Source organism: Boleophthalmus pectinirostris, unplaced genomic scaffold, assembly GCF_026225935.1.
Source record: "Boleophthalmus pectinirostris isolate CB_2022bp ecotype Guang Dong unplaced genomic scaffold, ASM2622593v1 HiC_scaffold_21, whole genome shotgun sequence".
Classification (NCBI taxonomy): domain Eukaryota; kingdom Metazoa; phylum Chordata; class Actinopteri; order Gobiiformes; family Gobiidae; genus Boleophthalmus; species Boleophthalmus pectinirostris.
The window spans coordinates 26750694-26773733 of record NW_026571175.1 but is presented as its reverse complement, the minus strand read 5'-3'; the positions used below and the strand labels follow the sequence as shown (position 1 = coordinate 26773733).

At 38.5% G+C, this 23040-nt stretch overlaps 2 protein-coding genes across 5 annotated transcripts in view; one reads left to right on the top strand and one right to left on the bottom strand.

Moving 5' to 3' along the window:
• Nucleotides 1-581: 581 nt before the first annotated feature.
• On the top strand, nt 582-1493 carry LOC110168891 (free fatty acid receptor 3-like). The gene has a single exon (XM_020934380.2). The coding sequence runs from the start codon at nt 582-584 to the stop codon at nt 1491-1493; it is 912 nt and encodes a 303-aa protein (XP_020790039.2).
• Nucleotides 1494-9024: 7531 nt separating this feature from the next.
• ago3b (argonaute RISC catalytic component 3b) overlaps nt 9025-23040 on the bottom strand; it is a 36169-nt gene continuing 22153 nt past the window's right edge. For all 4 annotated transcript variants that reach the window (XM_055156949.1, XM_055156951.1, XM_055156950.1 and 1 more), the window contains exons 14-20: nt 22781-22940; nt 22243-22333; nt 21631-21825; nt 20330-20464; nt 19874-19975; nt 18406-18605; nt 9025-16922 (exon numbers count right to left, since the gene is read on the bottom strand). In XM_055156949.1, the coding sequence (XP_055012924.1) occupies nt 16814-16922; nt 18406-18605; nt 19874-19975; nt 20330-20464; nt 21631-21825; nt 22243-22333; nt 22781-22940 (992 nt within the window). In that variant the 3' untranslated portion in view covers nt 9025-16813. The remainder of the gene's footprint in view (nt 16923-18405; nt 18606-19873; nt 19976-20329; nt 20465-21630; nt 21826-22242; nt 22334-22780; nt 22941-23040) is intronic.

Sequence of the window (23040 nt, the reverse complement as noted above, 5' to 3'; positions counted from 1 at the left end):
AAAGCAGACTACTCATTTAATGTAATTTTGAGAGAAAATGAAATTGCTCTGAGGTCTCGGTCATTAGTGGCACTGAGGGCAAATTGGTTGGGGGCCCCTCCAGGTTTGGGGGCCCTAGGTAGCTGTCTACTTTTGCCTAATGGTAGCGCCGCCTCTGCCAGTGTAGTTCCCAACACTGGGCTCGCCGACCTACTGTGATAAAACTCATTGAAGTAAAATGAAGACTGTATACATATGTGCGGCTTGAAATCATCTCGAATTTGGCACCTCATCTCTTCTAATCGCCTGTACTCATTGCACTCAGAGTCATGTGTCAGTGGGAAAATGTTGAAAACTGAGCTATGGTTGTAATTGTTGATTCGCTGAACATAACAGAACACTACAATGACATGTAGATGAAGAAAACTGGGACATTTTCTCATTTTTCCTAGATATTGTGAGACTTACTATGGCAAACAGAGCCCGCCGGAAGTTGTCATCGCATGTTTCCAAACGTCTTTCTGGTTTCTTCCTGACGTAAGCGTGAATAGAGCCAATCAAACTTACACTAACCCTTTCAATCTCTTCCCAGATCCTCCACCATGCTGCATTGTCTGTTATCCGTGGGCTACATCCTCACCTTCGTGCTGGGCGTCCCTATGAACATCCTGGCATTCTGCACCTTCTGCCGAAAGGTCTCCCGCAAAGCCACGCCCATCGACGTCCTCCTCCTCAACCTCACCATCTCCGACCTCATCTTCCTCACTTTTCTACCCTTCAAAATGAAAGAAGCCGTGGACCAGATGACGTGGCTGCTTCCCTTTTGGCTCTGCCCGCTCACCGGCTTCATTTTCTACGTCACGATCTACAACAGCACCTTGTTGCTCACCGCCGTCGCCGTGGAGAGATACCTGGGCGTCGCTTTCCCTTTGCGATACTCGCTGTGTCGACGCCCACGCTATGCGATTTTAGCCAGCGTGATCTTCTGGGTTGTAACGTTGACGAATCTGAGCATTGTCTACATCATGCCAACAGCTAAAATCCAAAACGGCAGCACTCCAGGTTCTTGCTACTTAGAATTTACCGCAGAAGAACTTAAAATCGTGCTCCCAGTTCGATTGGAGCTATTCCTGGTCTTATTTTGCGTGCCTTTTGTGATTTGCATGTTTTGTTACATCAATTTCATCTTAATCTTATCGCGATTGCCAAATATAAGCCGACGTAAGCGCTTAAGAGCTATAGGGCTCGCGTTAGGGACTTTACTGGTTTTCGCAGTCTGCTTTGGCCCTTACAACGTCTCCCATGTGGTAGGGTTTGCGAGGAAAGAAAGTGAAGATTGGAGAAATGTGGCGCTCCTCTCCAGTACTTTTAACGCCTGCTTGGACCCGATTATCTTCTACTTTTCATCAGCTGCCGTCAGAGGAATGCTGAAAAGATGCTGTAAAAGCGTAATGGCCAAAACCCACATCCTGAAGTGTCACAAATCTGCCAACGATTTGAACTTGAATACTTAAAGAGACCATTTTACACTGTTTTCTGATCTGTTATAATGTTGGTTCCTCATCACAAACCAGTTCTGTAGTGAGGATTTTTTTAAGTGGGGGTACGCGATTCACCTCCTCCTCACCTTTCAGTACAAACATAAAGGCGCCAGGCTATTTTTTACTCAGAATGATGCAGAATCATGTTATTAACATTAACGCCGTTCATAATCACCTACAGAAGATAGAGCATGGACTACAACACATGAACCATTACTAAACCAGGACTAAACCAGGATTAAACCAGGACTAAAACAGAATTAAACCAGGGCTACCCCAGGACTAAACCAGGACAACACTAGGACTAAACCAAGACTAAACCAAGACTGAACCAGGTCTAAACCAGGACTAAACTAGGACTAATCTTGGATTTGAGAGAGGGGGAGAACCCAGAGCCCGCAGAGCCGGGTGTCCACAAAGCACGGACACCCTGACTATACCAGAACTAAACCAGGACCAAACCAAGACTAAACCAAGACTAAACTAAGACTGAACCAGGTCTAGACCAGGACTAAACCAGGACTAATCTTGGACTTCAGAGAAAGGGAGAACTTTGAGCCAGCAAAGCAGAGTGTCTGCAAATCGCGATCAGGTGACAGCTGCGTTTACCTCCATGCGGCGCAGAGCTTTGCACTGGTCCTTTCACCTTGCAGTCACCCGATGGTCTACACAGGTGCACCTTCAGACCTGTCCTGACAATCAGTCGTGGTTTAGTCCTGGTCCCTCAGGTCACAAACAGACCTGGAGTTGTGTTTATTTAATTCACATGTTTAACACACAAATCCTGCACATTAGGCTGAGTTCTTCTCTCAAACAGAAAACGCAGGTCTGTTTTTGAGGAGGTAACAGCATTATAACATGACATAAAGATCACAGGAGTCACTTTTGTGTAATATAGGATCTTTAAAATTAAAATACAAGATAGAAATCCCAGGATGTAATGTGATTTTGAGTTGTAATTTAAAGGTGTACTATAGATTTGTTTGTCTCCACTGTGTAAAGTGAACAGTACCGCTCAGTCCGAAGAGTCTAAAGGGAACTCTGGAGGGCACTGGCTCTCAGACGGGTCTTTGGCCAGTACAGCTCCAGACTTGGTTAAAACGACTAAACAGATGATTGGATAAGAGAGACATCACAGACGCAGGTGAAAACAAGATGGAAAAAAGCAGATTTTAACTTAAACCTTTTTCAACAAACACTGATTTTATGATAAACCGCTGTATTTCCAATAATGTGACTTGTATGTTGAGCCAATATACTAAAAAACAAAACTACAAACTACTACTACAAAACAAAGCTCTTTTACAATAGCTGTTTCCTGTTTATCGATGCACGGCACTCGTGTAGAGATTAAGAATATTATATTTCCAATGCACAATAGACCTCTTCCACAGTGGCCGGGAGTGTCGTGATGTAAGGTAAACGTCACTTCCGGTTAATAGTTTTCTATGACAAAATATCTGTGGAAATGTCTCGCGTATTTTCCACCAGCTTCATAAATCTGCCCCATCACCAAATCTTCATCCAAAAAGGTCAACAAAGGATAAAGATGAAGAATTTATCAAGGTAAGAAAGACGAAAACGTAAAGGCGAACAACGAAGAGCATTAGTGATCTACTCCTGAGTAAAACAAATGTTATGGTCATGAATAAAACATAAGTAACTTGTGAACTCAGACTGATTCCACAATTAAAATTAAAAAAAAAAAATTCATGATGTAGATATTAACATAGACAGAGAGATTTGTGCAGTTTAACATCTGAGTCTGAGTTACTAATGCTGGTCGTTGTTCGCCTTTAAGTTTTCATCTTTCTTACCTTGATAGTTGTAGATAAGTTCTTCATTCAGATTTGGTGATGGGACAGATTTACGAAGCTGGTGGAAAATACCCAAGACATTTTCACAGACATTTTGCCATAGAAAAGCATTTACAGAAGTGACATTTACCCCACATCGCAGCACTTCTGGCCGTGGTGAAAAACGTCTGTATATCTTTAATAATGATGAATCCAACCTAAGAAAAGTTACACAGTGCACCTTTAAAGTCTGTCCTTGCTTTTTACAGTTAGGCTACTTTTATTAAGCATATAAACATATAATATTTATTAACATATTCACATTTATTCAAACATATACGATTCTAAGGGCTTCATTGTGTTATAAATTATTTATTTTGTAAAAGCTCTGCAAAAAGAAGAAATTGTCAAATTAATTATCAATTTTGAACTTCATCTAAGGCGGCCTCAGAGGTCCAAAACACTCTCTCACTCAAAGTGAAGTGCACTGTTTAAAAATGGTGAGACAATGAGCAGACCATGATCTGATCTTGAAAGTCTTTATGGTCAAACCTGTGTAACAGATCAACTCTTCTCCCAGGTTTGTGAACGGGGATTTGGGTTTATAAGATCTAATGTGGAATTATTGTTTTGTGGTTGCTATTTGAACATTTTTTATGAGATTGAATGTCATATATAAAAAAGAAGAAAAAAAAAAAAAGAAGAGAGAAGAGAGCAACAGATAATAGTAGAGAAGAGAGAAGAAGAGAAGAGGAAAAGAGGAGCAGAGAAGAGAAGAGCAAAGAGAGAAAAAGAGAAGAGAGGAGTTGAGGAAGTAGAAGAGAAGAGAAATAGAAGAGAAGAGAAAAGGAGAAGAGAAGAGAGGAGCAGAGGAAAAGAAAAGAAAAAAGAGGAGCAGAAGAGAGGAGTAGAGGAAAAGAAAAAAGAGGAGCAGAGGCAGGAAAAAGGCAACAGTCCTTGGGGGGGTGGATGGGGAAGCATGGAGCACAGTGACCGCTCGCTCCAGTTCTGAAAGTAAATTCAATAAATTTTCCAATCATTCTTCCCACAGACTTTTCAAGAAATTAAAATATTAAGAGTTCAAAGAGGCAAACCAACTACATGTTAACTAATCCATAACGTGGTGGTTGTACGCACAAAAAGCACATTTAAAGGTTGTATAGAGGATTTTCCAAGGAACGAGAAATCTAGCGACTGTTTGTCCTTTTTCAAATGTTGCGCATGCGTGAAACCACCCCCCCTCCCCTACAGCTCCCTACGTAGAAACGCCTCCTCCCGCCTCCTCTTTACGCCAGAAACAGGTTTGTTTACAGCCGGTGCTGCACATGACTTGTAAACAACTAACTACAGTGTTGGTTAGGCAAGACGGAGAAGTGAGAAGCGGGGGGAGCGGGTGTGCGGACATTTCGTGCGCAGACAAGAAGCGAGGAGCAGGTAGAAGAGCGGAGCAGGGAGCAGGGAGAGGAGAGAGGAGAGGGGAGCGGTGCGCGGAGATTCCGTGCCCGGAGAAGTGAGGAGCAGGGAGAAGAGTGGATCGGGCAGCGGGGACAGGAGCAGGAAAGGGGTGCAGAGAAGGTTGGCGGAGATTCAGTGCGAATGAACTAGCTACAACACGCAGCAGCAAGCGGACTCTTTCTTTGCACTGAAAATTATGTTTTCAGACATAGGATATCACTTTCGTGTCCTGAAAAACGTTGTCTAGCTCTTGGAAATAAAGTACATTTTCATAATAAGCAGAAGTGACCTGTCCAGGAGTAATTTGGCGACCAATGCGTCAGTCTTTAGACCCTGCGTCTGCTTCAGTTGCGCCATTGCTGGAATGAATCTTCAAGAATCACCTTAGTTTGGCTTCGCTGCTTTTCCCCTTGTCTTCTTCTTTCAGAAATCTCAAAAACGGACTTTCTTTTGCGGCTAACTGCTCCTGCATTCTTGTCTGCCATTGCAACAAACTTTGTGCGAACTGCGAGGAAGATATAGGTCAAAAAAAGCCGCTAAGAACCGTTGCGTTGGTGGAGTAAACAGCGTCTGTGCGGCTTGCGTCTGTGGACTGTGTGACAGTCGTACGTAAACCACGTAATGGCAGCGCACAGGCAAGTCAGTTACGCTAGAAACGTAGGGAGTTTGATTGACAGCCTGTCAGCTAACAGATAACGAGGCAGTGTCATTATCTATTGGCAAATGTTTAGCCCCACCACGTCCAGAGTTGATGAATTTTTATTCTCTTTTTTTTGGTCATCATAATTACAAGGCTACTGCACCTCTATAATGCTATCAGTGACAATTTGAAACAAAAAAAATCCTCCATACAACCTTTAAAATGCAAGGTTCAGTGAAAATCTTTAATAATTTAGCAGTTTATGAAGTTTTAGAAACAGATTTTAAATAAACATACAGGTCTGGAGGTCATTAGTCACCACAAGCTTTCAAACTTTTATTTTATTTTTATTTTTTCAGAAAGTCTATGGGAAAAATGAATGAGAAATTTAGTCCCAGAACCAGAGGAACCACCGGCCCTGAACCAGGACTAGAACAGGATCAGTATGTTTTTATCTACACCAGAACTAAACCAGGATCAACCGTTTGTGTCATGTAAAAGCAGTATTTTACTTTTCAAAATAAACTCACATTGCTTCAAATTATGTTATTATGTTTTCCTATTATCTATGAATAGTCTGGACAATATTTATAACACAAGTTTGTTTGTTTATCTGTTGTGTTGACTTAATTTTTCCCCATTAATGTTTTATGACATTTCTGGGTCTCTGCACGTCCGGTAACTTCACCCAAACGATCCATAGCGTCGATTATCGGATTAGTTTGTGCGTCATCACTTCCTATTTGTCTTTTCCTCTCGAACAAAATGTAATAATCGGAAGGAAACTGCAGCAGGGCCAGCTTCATGTGGTTTAATCAGAGCTGTGGTTTATTGGAGCAATAGACTTAAAACAATTAAAAAGTGCCATATTCAGACACTTTATCAGGAAGGAGAGGTGTATTTAAGACAGGAGGGTCAACATAGAAAATACACAGTCATAAAAGATAAATATAGCCGGCAGGACTATAGGGACGAAGATGCCAGACTGATAAAGAAAGGTTATTACCGCTTCTAATAACGAATTTGTTCCCCCCTCACCTCACCAGGCCTTTGTTCACACTCACCTCTGTTCTCTGTTCTTCTTCTGTAAGGTCAAAGCTGCGGCACTATCAGACACAAGTAATGTAAACCAATCTCTTAAATCTCTTATACCTCTTAAATAAAAAAAGTACCCACCTACTATCAAGCAAATGAATCTTAATGCAGCGAGGTCAGACAGTTTCCACGAAGTGAAACCGGCTGATGAATCATGCTGGTGGATCAGTGGATCTGACTGCTATTTCTATATTTTTTAAACAAATCATACAAATACACGTTATTGAACCTTATTGTAATCATGTTTGTTCTGATGAACTCTCAAATGTCTGTGCCCATAAGAGGTTTGTTTGTTCTTGTAGCCTTCTTTCTTTTGAACTATGAACTGGATTAACCTGTTCATGTTCCGATGGGCTGATCTTAATTAATTTCTGTTTGTTCAGCTTCTAATAAAAGAGCACTCTCACTCTTATGGACATTAATAAACATCTGTTACCCTCATATTTTATGTCAAATCAACCTTACAAAAAAGGAAAAAAATCCCATAAATAAATATATTTTTTTAAATGAATGGGAATTTTATATGAACTCCGCCTGGACTTGTTTTTTTTTGCCTCATTACAAGTCCTTAAATCTCATGTTTAGTGAGATCTGCTTCAGCTTTGACATGGGAATAGGCAAGACCCAACAAATGCTCAATCTGCTGTCTCTCAGGCCATCCCCAGGGACCTCAACTATACCTATACTTGTACAGTATTTACTCCAAATCTGACGTGCAGGGGTCACCAAACTTTTTTCTCTGAGGGCCTCATTATCTCTCCAGACTGTGATGGGGGCCGGGGTCGGGTCAGCTGAATAACAGAATTGTGTGACCCTGGCCAGACAGATTATAATCTTTGAAAACTGCCAAACTTTCTTTACATATCAGACAAACTTCACGGTCCTTACACTCAAGAAAAAAATAATTGGTCGTCCACTGTTCTTTGAAAACTCTGCACTCTCTGTCAACTTTTCGTATTTTAACATTCGCCATTTTTCTGTCCTTAACTGCACTACAGAACTCTGTGCGTGTGTTGACTGTCACTGTTTGATCTCGAGCTTGTCAGGTGATGAAAATTCGTCAGAAAATATAAATACGTCATATAATTATTTAAATATAAATATAATTTTTTAATACATGCATCCCGAATTTGGGACTTCCGGTCATTGTGCAATGCATACTGGGAAGGGCAAGTGAGCATTAATGGAGTTGTTATCACTCCACATACAAAATGTTCACCGCAAACTCGGGATGATTTCTTAGGCAGACAAAGCTTTTCTTTTTCATCCTTCCTGTGTATCAATACTGCCCATCACCTTCGCCTTTAACTATTTTTCAATTTTGCTGGGAAGGGAAACGGTTTGAACAGAGGTTTGTAGTCACACAGATCTGATTCCCTTTTGCGGTTACGAAGTTCGCAAACTTCCGAAGCTTGTTTCTCGAGCTGTTTTCTGCTGCCACACAATTACGATGTCTGAATCCCATAACTAAAATATGACAATGTCAGAACCTAAAACAAAAGAAATATGGTTCAAAAAATTTTTAAAGATCGGCTTTGACAATAGACGCATCTCAGTGGGAAAACAAACATGGTGATTTGATGCTCACTTTTTCGGACGACCCTTCCCAGCATTGAATGATGAACGAAAGTCCGAAATTCAGGATGCATGTATTGAAAATCAATAAAATGGTGGCCATACCGGCTTGTCAAAGTCTCCTACCGTCAGATCTCAGAAGCTAAGCAAGGCCGGGCCTGGTTAGTATTTGGATGGGACACCACTGTGAATTCCAGGTGTCACAGTGGGGCACCAGTGGCAGAAACTGTTGTTGTGTCCTTAGGCAAGACACTTCATCCACATTGCCTACTATGAAAGTGGTGTGTGTGTGAGCCGTGGTGGTGATCGGAGGGGCTGATAGTGCAGATCGGCAGCCTCGTTACTGTCAGTCTGCCCCAGGGCAGCTGTGGCTACAGTAGTAGTTTACCATCACCAAGTGTGGAGTGACTGAATAATGAACTGTAAAGCGCTTTGGGTATCTTGAAAGGCGCTATATAAATGCAGTGATTAATAAATGAATGAATGAAAATACAAGATGCAGATGTGTTATTTGTTAGAAAGTAATTAAAAAAAAATAAGCCATGACAACTTTTGAGGATTGCCTCATAGGGCCAGTTTAAGTAGTGGGGGACAGAGGGTCTGGGGGGCCGGTCAAAGAGGCGTGGAGGACCAGAGTTAGCCTGCGGGCCTTAGTTTGATGACCCCTGGTGTAGAGCTTGTTCCCAATTTAAATAAGAAAATGGAGACATTTAGAGGAAGCAAGAGGCAAAACTCCAGAGCCTCAGCTTCACAAAGAGTCTGTGCTGTAAAGGGTCCAGGAAACATTTACAGTTTGAATTGAAAGTCATCTTCAGACATTTTAAGAAATATAGTCTGATTAAGCAATGTTTTATTTGTGCTTTTACCAACACTAAGTAACAAAAACACCACCAACTCATCTGCTCATCATCACATTTCAAAATAAGAGACAAAACAACCACACTTTTGTACATAGAAGTATTTTAATCAAAAATTAAATATAACATTAACAGCCAAACAAAGGCTCGACACTGGAGCAGGTTCAGACGAGTTTAAGACCAAAGTCTCGACAAATGTATTTCTAAAAGTGACACAAAGCAAAATTAAAACAAGCAACAATCATTAGTAATAAAACCATTAAACTAAACATTGTATTTTCAAGAGTATTCTTGATATGCAGCCAACTACAGAGAGGTAAGAGTCTGTTATGTGGGGCGTCCTTTATTTTTGGGCACTCGCAGTTGTTTTATTTCACTCAAGACTCACAACTGTCCTGAACCAAAGCTGTAAACGACTGCAATATTTCACATTAAAACGAGAAAATATAAGATACAGTGATTTTATTTTGAAGGAAAGAAACTGCGGCAGTAAAATGGAGCTAAATAAATAATGCTACATCAACTTTTACTCTGAGAATGAACTGAAATGTCTTGAGTGATTTTACCCATTTTTAACGTGATATTTTGAGACTTTTGAGTGAGCTGTAGGGAGTATTTTAGTTTCATAGTGTTAACTCACAAGATGATATTAAAGTTCAATTAATTTAAAGATGCACTGTGTAACTTTTCTGGTGGAAGGTCTGTCAAACGCTTTTCTCCGTGGAGATGTTACTGCTTTGTTTGGATTTTTTTTTTTTTTTTTTTTTTAAGTATTTTTGAGCTATAAAACCACCTGTACTTTAATAAATGTAAAGGTAGAGCTGTTTAAAGTCATACTGTGGAACATTTCCAAGCATAGCAATAACAAACAGCTGACGGACAGCAACCAAAAAGTTACACAGTGCAGCTTTAAGCACTAAAAAAGGAAAATCTGCTTATTTTACATCAACTTATAAAGTTTGCTTTCAATTAAAAGTCCCTCCACCTGCTTCCTCCATGAGATGTTTTGGTTTATCTAGAACATTCCGCAGTATGGCATTAAACTCCTCTGTTTCCATGGAGACAAGCAGGCCACTTTACAGGTCAAATCTGTGGAGACGTGATCCCGCTCAAAGTAAGAATTAATTAAGCATTTTTACCTATTTATTTATTTCTAAACAAACAAAAGACTTGCAAATAAATGCTAAAATGACACATTTAAAGCCACACTATGGAACATTCCAAAAAAATCACCAAAAATATCACATTCAAATGCTGTTTTTTTGGGTTTGCGAGTGCCCACTGACTTGACTACATCCCCCACGGGCCACTGTTTGGTCCTGCTCCAAAAACTCTGCATATTTTTGTCTTCTTGGCATAAAATATTTGACATTCACACACATTTTAAAACATACACAAAAACGCACACACTCCTTACAGTATAATACAATAATAATTAATATCAATATAGTTTTGTGAATGTTTGTCTTTGATTATTTTGCTTGTAAAATGTTTTAAGCACCATTCGAAAAGGCACAGGTCTTCGGACAACAGGCAAGACCTCTCCAGTTGTGGAAATATGAAAGAAGAGACTTTAAAGACTTCACATAAATTAAAATCAATATTGCATCGTCAAATTTATCAAATGAGACCACTTAAATAAAGGCGCACTGCGTAACTTTTCCGGTAACTGCCCGCCTAACCTGCTTATAACTCCATGAGTAGATGTTTTTCTCCATGTTTTTTTTATTGCTTTTTCCTGGAATTTTTTACAGTATCGCATTTAATTTAACGATCTCCATGGAAACGACATTGCCAGGATGAGTTACACGACAGATCTGTGGAGAAGTGGGCTCGCTCACTGTAATAACGCGTGTTTTTGTGGTAGTTTTGCGAAATAAAAACTCCTCAAACTGAATAAACTCGATATATATAATTGTTAATAAATGCCATTCTGTGAAACATCCCAAAATAAAACAAAACAGCATCGCCGTGGAGACAAGCAAACGGCGGCCCCTACACCGGAAAAGTTACACAGTGCGGCTTTAAAACTTCAGCTTCAGATACGATTTTGGTTTATGAAAAATAAGCAAGTTTTGTGTGCATTTTATTACCATCTACAAAGTATAAATATAGCTTTCACTTACAAATCTTGTATCGCGTTGGGAGAAAGGCATTTTTGACTCGGTTAGACGACGGTGGTACAAACAAACCCTACTGAAGCTTTAGGTTAATTTATATAAGAAAACTCCAGGTTAATTCATGATAAGGCTCGAGAAGCAAAGAACTATTCAAGTACAACGCTGGTAATGTTGAAACTCAGGAGGCGAAAATATTAAGAGATAAGGGTGTTGTTTTGAAGTGAGGATGTTAAAAAATAACGTTTAAAAAGGTCCTACATTACACAAATTTGACTTTTGGGAGCTTTTAGCCTCTCAAAATGTGGTTTCCTGATTAAAAACAGACCTGGAGCTGTGTTTTGTTTTGTTTCAATCACAGTAAGTTGAATAATCCTGCTTTATTAGTCTGTCTACGTCTCAAAAAGCTCAAAACGAACCGGTAGTTTTCACATTAACAGCTACGTTTTGCTTTTAGTTCAGTACAGATTTCAAATTCCTAGGGCAAAGTTACACACATGATAAACTTAGTCAAGGTTTATCGAGTTTAAAAACATAACGGAGCACTTCCAAACAGAGTGTTTTTCCATTTAAGAGAAGAAATCAGCCTAAATATGCAGAGTTGAACAAAACAAAACACAACTATAGGGATGTTTTTGATGAGAAAACAACATTAATTGTCAATATTGGCCTTTTGTTAAACATCACAACCTCACTTCAAAACACAAAAACAGTCTTATACTGCACATTTAAAAGCCACTGAACATTTTAAGAGAAGAAATCTAGCACCATCGTAGCTGCTCTCCATCTGTAAGTGCAGTGTTTGTATTTGCTTTCATATATATCTCTTTAGTAGTATTATATTCTCTCTCTTTTTCTCTTAGCAGCTTAAGTTTGACCCTCCTCCTCCTCCTCTTCCTCCTCCTCCGACGCTTCTCTATAGGCACGCTTGGGTTTGGTCCAGAGATGCATCGCCTATAGACCTCGAATCCCCCTCTCCGTCACTGAGACAGCACCATTTTAGCATTATAATTACTGAGAAAATGCTCTTCAAACAATCGAAAACGGTTGTCTTTACATTATTTGTGTTATATTTGGTAATAGTCTTAAGCCCACAAGCCATAAGAGTATACAGCGTGTTTCTTATTGCAAATATGCAGTCAAATAATAATGTTTGGTTAATAAAATTTAAATAATGAGGTTTGATAATGCACTGGTTTTGCTTTTGACATTTTGAGGACTTTTCTTCATTCAAAAGAGGATATTTTGCTTTAAATGACATTCAGAAAACAATGGATACACCGTAATCGTGTCTAAAATTCTGGTACAACGACCCCTAGTGGCGCACTGGTGAATTACAACGTTTGATTTAACTAATATATTTATATTTATATATTTAAAACTACATTAGACCACTGTGCAATTAGTCCCTAGTCCCAGAACTGGACCAAATCAGGTTTAGTCTGGTACGTTCTAGGCCAGTACTAACCTATTTTAAGCATCTCTTCTTGTATTATTCCACGATTAAAGGTGCACTGCGCAACTTTTCTGGTGGAGCTTTCGTCACCTGGTTGTCTCCATGGAGATTTTATTGCTTTGTTTAGAATGTTCCATGGTGTGACTTTAAAAATATCCATTACAGGTGTTTCTGTTGCTCAAAAACACAGTAATTCCTTCTGCGAATAGGGTCGACTCTCCACAGATGTGATTTGTAATGCTCTAGACCAAGCAATAAGATTTCCATAGCGACAAGCAGGCGACGAAAAGTTACGCAGTGCGCCTTTAAACGATTCACTAACTGGATAATTGACTAATAGTTCAATATTTGGAGGACTGAGAACTTTTTTTTTTTAGGTATCACCTTTCAATAGTACCATTAGTACGTGTGCGGTTTCCATGGTAACGTGACTGAATGTTACACAAGAGCTTTACATTTTGAACAACTGCGCTGCCAGGAAAGGCCCTTGAGTTTTACAGGCCTGGTTAAAGTGCTCGTGAATAAACTCTGGAGTTGAAATATGAATAAAAACTCGATAAATATTCTCTACGTAACGCACAGTTTCTTTAGAATATTATATCATTATTATTAATTGGTGTTTTTATTGATTATTACTCTAACTGGGATTCTCAAACTATTTTTTTATATGAAATAACTTGTACCTTAAACTACATTTTCTAATTTAGTTTCTAGCTATGATTAGGAATGCACGGATACAGATATTGGGATGGAAAGTCGTGCTTTGATACTGAAAAATGAGCTGGATCGATTATTTTTTCCATGACATCAGTTCAGTCGATTTCCTGGTTGGGCTGGTTTAATTGGATGTAATAACAGATTGATTGATTTTTGGCCAAGAATGTCTCATAATTTTTGAGCTTTTATTCATGCAAAGCTGTTCAGTAGTGATTTGAAGGAACAAGTTACGTAACACAATTGAATCTTTTGTGTACACTACCGGTCAAACGTTTTTAATTTAATTTTTCCAGTTATTTATTGCAATTCAAGTCTTGTAACTCGAATGAAGAGCTTGAAATGGTACAAAAGGTAAGTACTGAACAGCCAGAGGTTTTAAAAAAAAAAAAAAAGATAATGACCAAAAACACAACTCCAAGCTCTGCCAAAACTACCTCAGGGAAAAAAGAACAAGATGGTGAGATTGAAAACATGGAGTGTGCAGCACAGTCTCCAGACTTAAACCCCTTTGAGCTGGTTTTGGGATAAATGGGACAAAAGAGTGAAAGCCAAGAAATTTACAAGTGCCACACATTTATGGGAACTTCTGCAACAGACTTGGGAAGAATTTTCTGTAAAAAGAACGAGCCACGAGTGTGTTCAGCTGTTCGATCTGCCAAAGGTGGACACAAAAGTTTAGAATACGTTTTGGTTTGTAAATTGATTCCATGATTTCTTTGTCAGCTCAAATTGCTTATTTGTTCTATGCTTTCATTTCAGAGTGCAGTGACACAAAAAACTGCATAAGTTTCATTAAGAAAGTGTGGGGTTCTAAAACATTTGACTGGTAGTGTAGTAAGTTCATTCTCTTTTAATGAAATAAGCGCCATTTTCCATCCCTACACTGGAATCGATTCATACTGGTATCAGCTTGAAGTTACAGTACTTAAAAAGCTGGATCAGTGCATCCCTAGCTATGATTTTGAAAATAAATTTTATATTTGGTCTACAGTGGTCTATACAAGCACTGATATTGGATGCTACGGCAAGAAATTATATGTGGTTTTTATTTATAGGTGCATTGTGTAACTTTTGGAGATATTATTGCTTTGTCTGGAATGTTTCACAGTATGGCTTTAAACCTTTCTATTTTCCTGGAAACCAAACCAGACCAAGTTACAGGCTAGATCTGTGGAGAGGCGACCCCACTCACAGTCAGAATGTTGTTTTTCTAGGCATTTTTGAGCTATAAAACCACCTGTAAATGAATACATGTAAAGTAGAGCTGTTTAAAGTCATACTGTGGAACATTCCAGGCAGAGCAATGACATATCCATGGAAACAAGCAGGAGACAGGCCCAGAAAAGTTACACAATGCACCTTTAAGCTTGATGATCCTGTGCGTTTCCATATAATGTTTTCATATATTTAGATTTACACACACTTTATTGATCCACAAGGGAAAAAATGTAAATCTACATTCTATTTATATTTAATTTCTCCATTTGTAAAACCTATAATCAAAAGTATCTGGTAGTGTCTGGTCTCATATTATATTTAAACAACGATTTTAAACACAAGAGGCACCAAACTGTTGTCTACACCTTAAAAAAAACACACTTTCTATCAACTTTTCAGGCACTTTTTGTGATTTCTCCAAAACACATCCCCAATACTGCACAACCCACTCACTGTCTTTCATTGTCACTTGCCAAAATCTCACTTACAACAACACAGTTTTCAATCCACAATTTAAATAAGCATCTTTCATCTACTACTGTATTTAGGGTTCTGTTTTCTTAAATATTAACTTTTTATTGCACAGTAGGGCTCTTCATAACTTAATTGGTCAATAAAAAGGCAGAAATGTCTCAAAATTGTGGCGATAAAAACCGTATCGACTAATGTATTGCTGAAACTTAATTTAAGAGAAATAAATAGCAAAGAGTACTAAAATATACACACAATAGGTATAACTAAATAATAATAATAATAATAATAACAGCCAATGGCATCAGTTCATTCGCACATCAAGTAAATCAAAATGGCTGAAGGTTTTGGTTCAAATATTTTGTAATTTTGTGCAGTTTTAGGCCTTATACTGTACAGTGGCGCTTCAGGTCACCATTGGCTTTTTTCAAGAGGCAATAACTGACCAGCCACTGAAGAAATACAGGAATTATTTAAAGGGCATTGCTGCGTTTTTCGAAGCTCCCATAGACAAAGTAACAAAAACCGGACGGAAGATGTGATTAGAAAAGAGAACATGATTTTACTTCTTATTAAACGTGATCACGTTTAAGAATGAGTTCAAACAGAAGTATAAGTGGTTCTCGAACTTCTGTTGTCTTTTCGTCCTTTTAGACTGGAACTGGTCCTGGACTAGACTTGGTTCAGTCCTGGTTTAGTCCCAGTCTAATCATGGTTTAGTTATGATTTTAGTGACACTTCAGATTGTTTTAAGTGACACTTGAAAAGCCAAAATCTTAAAAAGTGACAAATTTGGAGAAGGAAATTAGAATATAAATAAATAAATTACTGTTTTCAACCACTGTCATGCCAATATTGCATTAAGATTTTAAGTATTTTTAAGTGCGTATGGCAGGTTTTGACGATTCTCACATTTCTACTAGTACCTGTTGTAAAAATAAATGATAGTTTTACGCCAATCAAGAAGAAATTTGTGAAAAAAAGTTGAAAAATATGTTGAAACTTACAGGAAGTGCTGAGTTACTGTATATTTTAGAGAGTCCCGTATTGATGGCATCACACTAGGGAGAATTCTGCCCATAAGTTGAGGACAATTTACACAGGAAATACATTTTTTCAGATAATTTAAATATTATGGCAACAAAATAAACGTGTTTTATTATATTTTTGTTTTTTAAATATTAATTTCTGTGTACCTTAGAGGAGTTTTGGCCCAGTGTACATATGGTATTACCAAATGTGCTGTCAAAAATGGCCAAACTGGGGATAAAATTGTAACATTTCTCGTAAATTCTTCCATATAATGAACGATCTTAACTACGTTTGAGTAAAATGAGTAGTCCAACCTGTCATGTGCACTTTGAAACAGTCAGTCCAGTCTTCTATATAAAGTCTACGGGAGCTTTTAGTTTTAACAGGTGTCGCCATGGCATTCACTCTCTCACCGTCAACACAAACAGGTCACAGTTACGCACACGGACGCACAAACATGTATGTAAATCTGTCTACAGTTTTAACCAGCGTCTTTAGGCTCAACGCGAGGCAAGTCACTGTGGCTGCTACCTGCTTTCGCCATGAATCAAAGCACCCACATTTCCAACTACATTTGAACGCACCGTACTCAAAAGCATAAATAAAATACAACTTTGCGAAGCTGTAGATCTAAAATGGAGTGTAGGAAATGCGGATATCTTAAAACATGGCGTGCGCACAGAGGCAGTTAGCTGGTTTAGTTGCATATTGTGGCTATACTCCTCTCTGGCTTTCTTGTCACCCCCTTGTGGACCAAAACAGCACCAGTGCAGAGGCAGAGGGGAGGGGCAGACCCAGGTCCGGTTCAGGTTCAGGCAGGACTGGTCTGGACTGGTCTGGTCTGGACTGTTTTTTTGGAGGGTCTCAGGCGAAGTACATGGTCCGCAAAGTGTCGTGGTGGATCTGAACTGCTTTCGCCAAGGCCTGGGGGTCTCTGCCGTTACTCTGCCCCGAAACATGACTGCCCTCCGCACTGAGAAAGAAGATGTAAAAAACAAGTTAAAATTTTGTTGCTTTTCTAAGTCTATAAAAATCATTATTTGTATGAAAACAGAACATAACTTAATTTTATTGAACCCTTCATGGTCAATATATACTATTTAAAAGAAGCACTATGTAACTTTTTGGTTTGGAGTCCGGTCACCTGCTTGTTTTTTATGGAAATGTTATTGCTCTGCCTGGAATCTTCCACAGTATGACATTAAAAAGTTTAAGGCTGTACAATTAATCGAATTTTGATTGTGATTTCGATGTGTGTGATCTGCAAATTCATATAATTGAGTTAAAATGATTTAAAGCTTAACAAAGTTTGTTTTGGGATATTTTTTATATAAATAAGTATATTTATTTTATTTTGTAAATATAGAGATTGTAGAACAGCTGGATATATAGTTTATTTTGGATACATTTATGTTTTTCTATGCCTATTTTCATGTATATTATTAGTAGTATATTTTATCCATTAGGTCTTACACATCACAAAACTGCACATATTTGTAGCCTATATTTTCAGTTTGAAAGCTTTGGGTAAATTATCAATAAGGATTTCTTTTTTTTGAGAGAGAGAGAGAAAAGCTGAATAAAAGCATTGCTTAACTACAAAATAATCATTTGAATAATCGTGATTTCAATATTGACCAAAATGATCATGATAATTTTTTCCATAATCAAGCAGCCCAAAAACAGCGCTACCTTACATTTATTAAATTACAGGTGGTTTTATAGCTCAAAAATATGGAAATAAACAAGTATTCTGAGTCTGACTTGGTCTGTTTTTTTTTCCATGAAGACAGAGAACTTTAATACTATACTGTAATAAACTCCAAACAAAGCGCTAACATCTCCATGGAGAAAAGTATTTGACAGATTCCCACGAGAAAAGTTGCACAAGGGATAATATTGAGGACTTCTCTAAAGTAACACTGTGTAACTTTCTGGAGGTGGAGTGTTATCTGCATGAGCAGACTTCGGAATATAGATAAGTTTTATGCAGTTCAGTGGAATCTTCCAGCCAAAGAACAATATTTCCATAGAGGCAGATAAGCAGATGGAGGCTCTACTCCAGGCCAAGGCCAGTTTGCCCGCTCAGAGTAAGACCGCATGTTTTTCAATGTTTTTCAGTACAATGAATACAAATAAAAAACTATTAAAAAGACAATATACATGGGGCTTTAAATTGTCTACAATACAATGATTTTTGTTAAAGATATAACTCAGTGCATCTAATTCTTGGACCCTGAATCTTAAAGTGAAATTGCATATATGTAAACAAAAAGAAAAACATTCATTCAAAAACATTCTTCTATTGCCCAATTCATGTGAAACAATGAAATTAAGTATAAGAACTAAATCCCTTCTCTTATAAGATTTTTAGCAACCCCTAGTCTGACAGGTTTCTATACCAGATGCCCTTCCTCTCTTCATCTCATACATTGGGACTTGCACTCTGATCTCACCTGTCGTGCTCCTTGTCGACCAGGTGGTAGCGTGCCCTGAAGGCCACGAGGTGGGCGTAGTAGGCGGGCGCGGGGATGGACACGGAGCGGGTGCAGCGCACGTACGTGTGGCACAGCTGGTATGTCAGGAGCTGAAACTCATCTGCAGTGAAACAGTTATCATCCCAGAGCACGTGGTAGTGAGAGGGACGACTGGTGCCCTTCAAAAGGGAAAGAAAGAGAAAAAACAAAACAGCTAAAGTTAGATTCTACTGTGAGGAAGAGGACTGCTCACACCTGCTGAGGGCTGAAGAAATGTAGAAGTTCTCACATTTGTTTAGGTTGAAAACTGTCACAATGCTGCCACTCAATCCACAATTTAAATCATCATCTTTCAACTATCGTATTTTCCACACTATAGGGCGCTCTGGATTATAAGGCACACTGTCATTGAATGGTCTATTTTCAAACTTTTTTCGCATGTTGGCGTGTTCGCAGTGACTCGTTCAGTTGTGGCTTGACGTGCCACATTGCACTCGCTTTTTCTGTTCGTTCCTCCGTTCCATTCCTCATCCGCATGGAGTGATGAGTGTGGCTGTGGGTGTTTTCGCTGCACGGTCGCTGTCTGCTCCGTGCGTGTTTGCGTGCGCTGGTGGTGCGGCTTTGTAGTTTACTGAAGTCGTGCAGGGACACCTAAGTGGATTCGTGTACAGGGCGCTCTGGATTGTGGTGCGCGCAGTTATTTTTTTGATGGGGTTGGAGGCTTATGAGTGCACCCTATAGTGTGGAAAATATGGTATTTAAAAGTCTTACTCTATCTTCCTTCTGCAGTATCCTGTTCATGCCTCACTGTTGTAAAACTGTAGATTTTAACATTATCTATTTTACTGCATTCTCTCAATTTAATTGCATTTTGTATTTTCTATTGTTGTACGATGACCTTGAGTGTCTTGGGGATGAAGTTATTTTAATTCTGATGGATACCATTATGAAACTGCTAAGGCTTTTCTGAAGGACCATAGTTTCCTCCAGAACAACTATCTATCTATCTATCTATCTATCTATCTATATCTATATCTATATCTATATCTATATATATATATAAAATCCTTGTATTAGATTGTCAATTAATTGTTTAGTCTTTTGTCAGTACTTCTGCAAGTGTTTACAGAATTTTGAAAATCCAGTTAGATACTTTTCCAAAAATCATGTAGTCCTAGTCAAAATGTGCAGAAAATGCAAAAATTTGCAGACAGACTGTTCAGGGAAAAGTAATATTGGAAATTGAAAACAGCAACCCACAACTGCTCCATTAACAAGGAAATTATGAAATCCATTTAGCTGTTAGAGCCATTTACCAAATTGTATAAACAGAGTCAGTTGAAAATAACTTCTGGTGGAAGATCCAATGACAAACCCAATTATGATTTTGAAAATGTTGCAGACAATTACATAATGTAAATGATAGAAAATAAAAACTGTCCTGTACCTGGATGCCCGCGTGGCTGCAGAGGTAAAAGTCAAACTCGTACGGGTGGGTGATGTCTGTGTCCACTGTGGTACCAGCAGGAATGTTTCCACTACGACCAACCTGCAGAAAAATTAAATTAACAGCTAAGACTTTGTCCACAAAACTAGTATCTTCTTTTAAGAAAAATATGCTCTCCCTCTATTTTTTTTTATTATCTGAGTTTGTTTTTGTCTTCTGTTCCATTATATGAAAAATAATTTAACATGTATTGAAAGCATGACCAATCAACACTGAAATCCTTAATTTTTCTTCCATTCCTAGTCTCCTAGTCTACTCATTTTAGTGGGCTACATTTGGATGCTTATAAATGCTTCGTATGCTTATAAATGTGACGTTTATAATCACAATTAACCAAAAATATCCCTAATCCTAATCCTCTATGATTGTCATTGGTGGCAGAGTTGTGGTGCTCACCCTCTCATTGCGATCGGCACAGAACAGTCTGGTGTGATGGCGTTTCTGGACCACGATGTAGGTGATCCCGGGCTGGTACTCCTTCTCCAGACTGATACAGGCCTCTCTGATCGCCAGCAGCTCATAGTACAGCACCTGGAGGAGAGAGTAAGAAGAACCTCTCAGAGTATTGCAGTTAAAACAGAATGGTGACAAGTAAAATGTTAAATTATAGCTGATATATTATACAGTGCAATAAGCCTGCAATAAGGTTTTTCATTATGATTTTTCTAATACACCAGCTAAATCTATAAAAACATTCTAATCAATTTAAAAGGATAAGGTAAGAAAACCTTTATAATAAACAGTATTCATTTTGAACAAGGCTTTCTTAAATTTCACAGACGAACATGGCTAAAAACTTTAAAATTACAGTTTAACCATAAATACTAAACTGGGAACATTCTTGTAATATTTCATGTTTGAACTGAGCTCATTAGCCTTCATTTGATATATGAAATTAATAAATTAAATACTGCACAAATGTTCCTTGACCTCATTTATTTTAATAATTTATCATCTCATTCAGTTTGTGCAGTATAAATGTCACTGCCTTACTGCCAATATTGAATCTTTAAACAGTAATTTTTGACCTGTGATGTCTACTTTATGATGATACAATGAGCAACTAAGCACACACGAGCACACGGGTCGCTAGGAGATGCCCCAGTACTGCCACAGTGAGTGTTATTCCCAAAAGCACGGGCCATAATAATAGCCTTTGCATTTTAACTAGTTACTGAGATTGTACCGTGTAGGCCTAACAAATATATCACCAATTTTCGACTTAGTAATACAGTACGTTATAAAAATCCATTGCTAGCTGTATTTATTTATTTTTTTTACATTTGCACCTTTTCTGGTGAGGACACTGTGGAGTTACACTCTGTTGGGGTTGGGGTTGAGTTTAGCCCTGAGTTTAGCCCTGAGTTCAATCTTCGTTCTGATGTGTAATGAAGTTTCCAGGAGATGTACGCACTACAGTGATGGTAGAATGAGACAGAAAAAAGGGTGGAGTGGTGCGGTCCACACTATGGAACATTTTTTATCAAATGGAATAAGATTGCAGAGCAGAAGGCAATGCAATACTATGCCCGTTTTATTTAGGCGACCTTACAGTCAAAGACAAAACATTGACTGTTACGTGCACAGCAGAGCACATGAAGTGAGCACTTGTCACTGCAGCAGTTTTGCAGTTTTCCCTTTCAAAGAAATGGGGAAAAAAAATGGCTTTACGAGCAGACAACCAGGTACATTAGTACCTGTCTGAACTGTCCCTCTGACACTCCGTCCCTGTAGAAGATGATCCTGGTGGGTTTGTATCTGGTGGATTTGTAAAATTGGATGAGCAGCTCTCGGACCATAGAGGCCAGGTCCTGGATGATCTCCTGTCTGGGCCTTTGCACTCGCACCGTGGCACAGTACCGGCTGGGATGAGCATCCATACTGCCCACCACCTGAAGGAGAGGAGGACATTCAGATCAACATAATAGCACAGGGCCAGAGCAGGAAAATATTAGTTATAAATACATTGACTGAAATGAATTTAAATATTTGCTGTTAAGATTGTCCTATACTACATGAGTAAGCTTGTTGTAGCTGCGATAGGGACAGACCTGGTGCTAGCCCACTGATCGTGGGAATGCACCATTATGATACTGGTATCTGATATCAGCGCAGATATTGAAACTTTTGATGGATCAGATATTGGCATCATGATATCGGTTCAGTCGATATCCCATTTTAGTCTATAAACTGGTGTAAAAAGATGATTTTTCAAAGCTGTTCTGTAGTTACTGTAAATGATAAATAACAGTTACAAAACACATAATAGAAATAGAGTATAGGTATATAGAGTATATAAAACATCTCACCGCTGCTATAGATGGCTTCTTCCCGTCTCCCGCTGGAGGGTGAGTGACATCCGCTCCGAGGAAGATAATCGGCTGCTGGAAAACCGAGGGACTGAGAGAAAAAAGGAAACAAAATGAAACCTATAAACCCAAGAACTAGACTGATGCTAGAAAATCTGACAAAAACTACAATGAAAAAAACATTCTCACTGATGTTTAAATAACTATATGTAAATGAAGACTACACTACATCCTGTCTTTTATTTATTTTTAGTATTTTTATTTATTTACTTATCTATACATTTCTGAGCCTTGGGTGGGATTTGGGGTTTATTTAATTTACAGTTTTCTCTTTTCTACAAATAAATGCCATTGTTTATTACTTATGCAAAGCTATTAAATAAAGTTTGAAAAAAATATGTTTGTGAAATCCCTCAGTTGCAAAAACTTTTGTCCAGCTGACAGAATTGAATTTCTCCTTTGCTATGTTTTGAAAAAAACAAAATAAAAAAACACTAGAATGAATTCATGTTAAAATCCAGAGAGGTGGGGTTTTTACCGTTGGTGTGGGACCAGGATGTTGTTGATTCCTCCCAGTTTGACGTTGATTTTGAGGCAGAGGTTGGATAGAGTTTGAGGCGACGTCTTAACCACATTTTTCACCTGAACGCACTGAGTGGCCATCCCCAATAAAGTGTCTCCAACTCGCTTCACTTCAGCTGTGTCATACAAACAGAACAAAAACAAACACAAAAAGAAAAATAAGTGTTATAAGGTGGGTAATTTGGGGATTTGGTTATAAAATAAAAAAAATATAGA